This window comes from Nothoprocta perdicaria, unplaced genomic scaffold, assembly GCF_003342845.1.
Source record: "Nothoprocta perdicaria isolate Ctin4 unplaced genomic scaffold, notPer1 scaffold_33, whole genome shotgun sequence".
In the NCBI taxonomy this organism is placed as follows: domain Eukaryota; kingdom Metazoa; phylum Chordata; class Aves; order Tinamiformes; family Tinamidae; genus Nothoprocta; species Nothoprocta perdicaria.
The window spans coordinates 4,590,171-4,597,122 of record NW_020455566.1 but is presented as its reverse complement, the minus strand read 5'-3'; the positions used below and the strand labels follow the sequence as shown (position 1 = coordinate 4,597,122).

At 58.1% G+C, this 6,952-nt stretch overlaps 1 protein-coding gene across 1 annotated transcript; it reads left to right on the top strand.

The window, feature by feature from the left end:
• Window positions 1-501: 501 nt before the first annotated feature.
• MECR (mitochondrial trans-2-enoyl-CoA reductase) lies at window positions 502-6,569 on the top strand. The gene is made up of 9 exons (XM_026043578.1): window positions 502-667; window positions 812-943; window positions 2,468-2,611; window positions 2,965-3,067; window positions 3,319-3,421; window positions 4,277-4,350; window positions 4,572-4,632; window positions 5,005-5,077; window positions 5,306-6,569. The coding sequence occupies exons 1-9, from the start codon at window positions 622-624 to the stop codon at window positions 5,467-5,469; spliced, it is 900 nt and encodes a 299-aa protein (XP_025899363.1). The 5' UTR covers window positions 502-621; the 3' UTR covers window positions 5,470-6,569.
• Window positions 6,570-6,952: the final 383 nt, after the last annotated feature.

Sequence of the window (6,952 nt, the reverse complement as noted above, 5' to 3'; positions counted from 1 at the left end):
CAGCTCAAGTTTGTCCCACACTGAGCCGTGCAGCTCCAAGGGGCAAACGCGTTGCCAGCGTAGGAAAGAAGCTGCTCTTCCTGGTGACACGTACTTAGCAGGATGTAACTGCAGCAGATAACTTGTTAAAAGCGGCAGCCACGCAGGGTCTGCGCCAGCTCCTTTGCCGAGCCCATAGCTCGCTCAAACATCGCTAAAATTGCCCCTTATCCTGCAAATGGGCAAGTCACAACGGATTTGGCCTGGACAGGAGATAGGGAAGAGGGTAACTCGGCACTGGGCTCTTCTTTCCCATGAGGGGCCCCTTGGAAGGGCTCTTTTCCATGTAAGAAGTGTCTTGGGTTCCTTCCTAACCCCTGGCACAGCTCCCTGGGAAGCAGGAACGACGGGGACGCGCCGGGAAGCGGAAGGGATGCTGTGGGGGGTGCAGTTGTCTTAGCACTCCCCAAACACCTGCTGTTTTAGGCTTAAGATCCTTAGGAGATCCTTTCTTCAGCTTATTCCCCGTGCAAAAGATGTCAGGTGAGCGCCTGGGAACGCCCTTGTGTGTGGTGTGTGTCCCTGTCCAGGCTAGAAGACCTGGAGCTGGCCCCGCTGGGGGATTCTGATGTCCACGTCAAGATGCTGGCGGCCCCCATCAACCCCGCGGACATCAACATGATCCAAGGTGAGTGGAGCGCCGCAGCTCCCGGCTGTCGCGGAGCCCGGTTCCGCTCGGCTGTTCTGCACCAGTTCCGCACCGGTTTGCTGCCCGCGGTGCTGGCAGCCCGGACGTGCCCATGGAGCCCGGCCCAGCGCGGCTTCCTCGCAGGGACCTACGCGCTCCTGCCGGAGCTGCCGGCCGTCGGAGGCAACGAGGGCGTTGGGCGAGTGCTGGGCGTCGGGAGGCGCGTGACGTCCGTGACGCCCGGCGACTGGGTGCTCCCCGCGGACGCCGGACTCGGTGAGCAACCGCCCGCGCTGCTGGGGCGCCCTGCGCTGCCCCCGCGCAGCGCCCGGCTCCCCGCGCGCCCTTCCCTCCCTTCGAACCGCCGCTTTCCCCGGCTTGTCCCAAGAGATTTAGGAGGTTCTGAGGCCCAGCGCTGTCCTGGAGCAGAAATCAGCCCTCTCCCAAGTGCGGTATTTGCACCAAGCACACGCTCCTCCCAGTTATGGCAACTGCACGGAGCAGATGTGATGAGAAATGAGAAAGAAAGAAAAACCAACCTCCGTTAGAGACTTTTGCAGACAAGGAAAACAGCAGTTGTAGTCCCCTTAGTGCCCCATTAGCCTAATCCTAAATACAAGGGCTCGTCTCGTCTCAGGCGAGAGGCATCGGCCTAGCTGGGGAGCTGCTCACAGGCCTCTGAGTTCCTCACCTCTTTTATGTGCAGTTTTAAGCATTAAGCTGCACCCATTCTGGGATTACTCTTCCTGCCGCTTGTTTCCAAATACGTTTTTTCCAGGCAAGCTCGGGAGCCGGCACGGGACTCACTCGCTCGCGGGCATCGCTCGCCCGAGAGGAGCGGCGCCGATGCCTGCGCTGGAGTTTAATTCAAACAAATAATTTGGTTTTCTACAGTGTTTTCTATAATGGGCCTTCTGAGCCCTTAGCGAACGTTACAGCAACCTGCTGGTATCTGGGAGCAACTGTGTTTTGTCACATCTGCTTACGGCTTCTTCGCAGGATGGAGCGTTTAACCTGCGCAAGGTCGTGGTTATATCTCATTATTGTGCCCTCCGTAATAGCACTTTGATGGCAAAGCACGGGAATTTATTTTTAAACAAATGTCTCTTGTGCTGCTCCAAAATGCCAATGGGCAGGAAAAATTGCCAGTTCTGCCTTAGCATAAGAGCTTGTTCCTTGCCTATTTCCTTTCAAAAGGCTTTTTCCCTTAATGGGAGGAGGAAAGCCATCTAGTTAAGCTCCAAATGGGATATTTTTAAACATAAAAATGGATGATAGGGGGTTAAATTGGATATGAATGAAGAGTCACTAAAGCTAAGAAAATTGGCTTTGAATCTATGGGTTCATCTGTAGGATGTGGAGTGTTTCCATGAGCTCTGCCCACTCGCTGCACTCAAGGAGCCCCGCTCCTGCTGTGCGTCTAGGGGATGATTGGAGTTTCCAGATGTTAAATGCTGGCGCTGGGCAGCCGGGGCCGCATCTCGCGCGTGCGGGCGAGGCGGAGGCCGCGAGTGCCGCGGGCTGTGCGCAGCGCGCTGCCCAGAAGCAGCACCGAGCGGCTCGGTGCTCGCACGGACCCCGGCATCCCGGGCACGGCGCGCGGGCCCCGTGTGCTCCAGCCTTCCCAAAGGTGCCCGGGCAGCCCCCGGGGCGCCCGAGCTCCTGAGGGGCTTTCGCCCCTTTCCTGACAAGTGCCGGAGAAACACAGGAGGTTGCGAGGAAGCCTTCCCTCTGGGAATCGCGTTGGGCCCTCGGGGGGATTCCTGTGTTCTCCATGTGGGAATGCTGCCGCCCCTGCAGGGACGTGGCGCACGGAGGCCGTGTTCCCCGAGGAGACCCTGCTGCGAGTGCCCCGCGACGTGCCCGTGCTCTGCGCCGCCACGCTGGGCGTCAACCCCTGCACGGCCTACAGGATGCTGGCCGACTTCGAGAGCCTGCGGCCGGGTACGTGCGGTCGCTCCGGGGTGCCCCGTGAACATGGGGGTGCACGTGGGGCGCTTGCCGTCTCGGCGGCTACCCAGCGTGACAGCGAGGAGTGCCCTGAGAGGAAGGGACGCCCGCTCACACTTCCCTTGCCGAGAGCTGCTCGGCCTCGTGGTTGCGGCGTCCCTGCGTGTGGTAACGGGGAGGAAGGGAGTCGTGGTGGCTCTTGCAGCCAGTTCTGCACCGAAACCTGCCCAGCCCAGCGGCAGAGGCGGCACCCGCGCGAGGGCGGAGGCGCGTGGGGCTGGCGGGCAGGAGGCCGCTCCGGTGGGAGCGCCCGGAGGCCGAGCTGAGCTGCTCTCTGCCGTTGGCAGGCGACTCCGTCATCCAGAACGCTGCCAACAGCGGCGTGGGCCAGGCCGTCATCCAGATCGCCAGAGCCGCCGGCATCAGGACCATCAACGTGGTCCGAGACCGGTGAGGCTGGCGCGGGTGCTGGAGACCCCGCTGGGAAGTGGGGGAGGTTCCCGAGGGGAGCAGAGGAGGCTGAAACGTGGCCATGGAGCCGCCCTGTGTCCCAACACCTCAGCCCCATGGGGACATCGGGGTGACCTGGGACCACCAGGCGAGGCCGTGCATGAGAAGAGCTGGGCAAGAGGAGGATGAAGGTGCTGCTCTCTGCCCTTTGTGGCTCCTCAGATCTCTGTCTTTTTTTGTTTCCCCTCCAGACCCGATCTCCCAAAGCTGGTGGAGAGACTCGTGTCCCTTGGTGCAGACCACGTCATCACAGAAGAGATGCTGAGGAAGCCAGACATGAAAGACATTTTTAAGGTACTTGCTGTTGATCCCTCCAGAGAGAAAGTCCAAGGCTGTCCCTGTAGCTTGTGCTCTGAGCAAACATGTAAGGATCATGGGAAGGACAAATATGAAATAGGCTCTTCCAAATCTGTAGGCAGGCAACCATCATGTTCAGGCAGTAAATCATTATGGAAGGATATAAACATAACAAAAAGTGTTCCTGCACTTATTTTTTTCCAAGTCGCTAGGTACTGGGTGTATTATCCTCTCGTGTAACTGAACGTGCCCATCTGCTAATAGAAACATGCAATGAATGTGGCAAACTCGGGGCTTCAAAGTGCCTTTTGCAAAGTGCCACCTTGCTGGGACACCTTGGTCTCTACTGCTCCAGTCACCTTGTTACCTGTCACCCGCTCTCCAAGCTGAGCAGGGCGTCCATCTAGCTGGCTGCCAGGAAGAGCTTTCCCAGCTAAACTGGGGGAAAAAAAGTCCTTTTTGGGGAGCAGACTGCAATGAAGTGCTGCACCTTGCTGTACTGCAGGCAACGTCCTGTGCTGACAGAGCTGCAGTAAATGTCTCCGATGGGGAGTATCCTCCTGAGTGTGAGTTTTCCTGCTGCCCTTGGAATGGCTTCCCTTGAGCTTCCTCTGGATTGGGATTTAGTTCTGCGGGGTTGGGGACTTCTGCTGCTGTCGTGAGGCTCAGCCTGCAGGTTTGGAGGGCCCTGCTTGTGATTCCTACCTGTCCCCAAGGAAAGCCTAGCATTAAGGCAGTTGCTTCCCCGGGAGCTGTGGTGTCGTGCTCGAGAGAAGGGAACCCCAAAATGGGGGGATCTTCTTAATAAACGTTGCTTTCTGACTGCTGCTGCTGCAACCTTGGCTCTTGCAGAGCATCCCGAAGCCCCGGCTCGCCCTCAACTGTGTCGGAGGAAAAAGCGCCACCGAGATGCTGCGGCACTTGCAGTAAGTTTGGCTCGTGGGCCAAAAAGCAAATTCAGGGACTGCTGCGTGGGGGGAAGAGGGGAGCCCCAGAAAGGGGGGTTCAGTGGCTGTTTGGAGGAGCCTTGGTGAGGGCAGAGCCCTGTCCGCACAGCACGGGAGTGGGTAGAACAGAAGGAGATGTAAGCGACGTCGGAATCCACGCTGGAGACTGCAGGTACCCGAGTACCCGATTGCCCTTCCAGGCCCAGAGGGACGATGGTCACGTACGGGGGAATGGCGAAGCAGCCGGTGACGGTGCCTGTGGTGAGTACTGGGCCGCCCCAAGGTGGCTGCGCCTCCATAGCTGCTGCTTGCCCGTCAGGAAGCCCTCTGAGTCCTGAGGCTGCAGTTGAGTTTCATTCTGGCAAGGTGAAACCCTCCAGCCGTGGGCCTGCAGCAGCTCCGAGCTGCAGCGCCATGGAGACCCTGGGCTAACATGAGGTGTTTCATTAACGTGAACTTGCTAAAGTGAATTTGGCACAAATTAAAGCTCTAACAGAAGAGCCGAAGATCCTCATTGCCGCCTTTCAACTGCTGTCAAACTGCAAGAGCTTAGCAATATCCTGGGGGGTATGTGGCCTTCTGGCACGCGTGCAACAGGACTGCACCGTGCCGAGCGTCTCGCTGTCTCTGCAGAGTGCGTTCATCTTCAAGGATGTGAAGCTCCGTGGGTTCTGGATGACCCAGTGGAAGAAAGACCAAATGCACAGTAAGTTGGCGGTGGTCATGGCAGGCCTGGATGTCCCTGAAGTGCTGGGTGGACATCCTTGTGGCTGACCTGTCCTTCCGATGCTGGGAGGGCTGTGCTAGCTGTAGAGCTGCTGCCACCAGGACTCATTTGGGTCCTGGCAAATATTTCACCCCGGGGTTGCTTGGTGGCTGTGGCTTATTGCAAGCGTGGGGCAGGGCAGGAGCAGAGCGGTCCCTTTCTTTGCAGACAAGGACGCCCTGCAGAGCATGATGCAGAGCCTGTGCGAGCTCGTTCGGAAGGGGCAGCTCGGCACGCCGGCGTGCACGGAGGTCCCGCTCGAGGACTACAGGGCCGCCCTGGAGGCCTCCATGAAGCCGTTCACGTCATCCAAGCAGATACTCATCCTGTGACGCTCCCGCTTTTGGAGAGAGATTCCAACCTTGCTTTAGCTTTGATTAGTTCCTCTGCACTGGAAGGCTTAGGGTTGAGGCAGCTGCTGCAGGAATTGCCGAGGGGGTGATGGCAGGGGATGGGGCAGCCAAAATCTGAGCAGCAGAAGCTGCCATTCAGCAAGGCAGGGAGGGCACTGGGCTTCTGCCTGCCGCAGCCGGTCACCACCTCCTGCCTCATTTAGGAGCTCAGAGCTTTGTTGTGCTTGTTGTGCTGTTCTCAGGTCACGCTGCAGGGCAGCGCATGGCTGCTCGCTGCCTCCAGGCCGGCACTGGCACAGCCAAATCTGCTGCTCAAGGTGCTCTTGCTCTTGGCCACCCCCAGCCCACAGACACCGGAGTGTCCAGCAGAGTGGGCTCGGAGCCTCCCATCCCTGCTCTGATCTTGGCTTCCCGCTGAATGCTGCTCTGCTGTTCCGCAGCCCCAGCCAGAGCTTAGTGCTTGCTCCAGGGAGGCAGCAGTTCCTTGGGCAATGAGAGACCCTTCATGAGACCCTTCCTGGCCACTGACCCCTGTCTGGGTGCTGTCGGTCTCTGCGATGGACAGGACAGAGCAGGGACAGATAGAGCAGGTCAGGAGGTGTCTGGCACAAACCATGTGGACGAGTCTGCTTCCTGGAAGAGAAGATGTCTAAGGCCAGCAAGCACTCGACATCTGTGACCCTGATGGCATTACTGGGGTATAATGAGCCAGGTCATACTGCTCAGGGCAGGCTCAGATCAGGAGGCCTTTGCTCAGAGATTCCTGGAAAACAGCAGAAAAACAGGCAGAAATGAAGATTTATCAGGCACAAGCCACCACTGCCACACCAGGCTGGACTGGCTAGACTGTCCCACCACAGCAAGACAGGACAGATGTCTCAGGGAGCTCCCCGGTGGCCCCACGTTTGAGCCAGAGACAGGACTCGCCTCCTGAATTTTGCTGCTGCCTCAGCCCTGGGTGTTGGGTCCGAGGCCTCGGTGGGAGACCAGCTCCCCGTGTTGTCCTTGCTTGGGGTCTCATGCGTGTGTGGGAAGGGGGTGGCTTTTTGCAGTACTTTGACTTGAATTAATTTTTGCTGCTGTTACTAAACCACTGGCACTGATTGTGAGACTTGCAGAGAAATCTATAAAATCAATGGTGTTTTTTTTTAAAGATGTTGCTAATAAATTTTTCTGTGATTAAAGTATGAGATACTGCTGTGTGTGGCTTCACCCTCGCCATGTGCTCGCCAATGCAGGTCGTCAGCAGCACGAGGAGGAGCACGGAGATCACAGCGTAGTCCCACACCCAGCATTTCAGCAGCCTGGGGAGGCGAGGAGCCCCCCGAGGCTGGTCTTCCCAGGCGGGATGCTGTGGATGTGCATTCGGCTCCTATGCCCTGCGTTCCCTACTAGAGCCAAGCGCAGAGCTTGCTGCTGGCCCACAGCTTTGTTTTGCATGTGCCCACCCAGATACATGGGG

What these genes read in the sequence shown, in the direction of transcription:
- MECR (XM_026043578.1), top strand. Translation starts at nt 622, where the DNA reads ATGCTGGCGGCCCCCATCAACCCCGCGGACATCAACATGATCCAAG. An exon ending in CTTCGAGAGCCTGCGGCCGG is followed by an intron (nt 2,612 to 2,964) that starts GTACGTGCGGTC and finishes TGCCGTTGGCAG; the next exon opens with GCGACTCCGTCATCCAGAAC. An exon ending in ATCAACGTGGTCCGAGACCG is followed by an intron (nt 3,068 to 3,318) that starts GTGAGGCTGGCG and finishes TTTCCCCTCCAG; the next exon opens with ACCCGATCTCCCAAAGCTGG.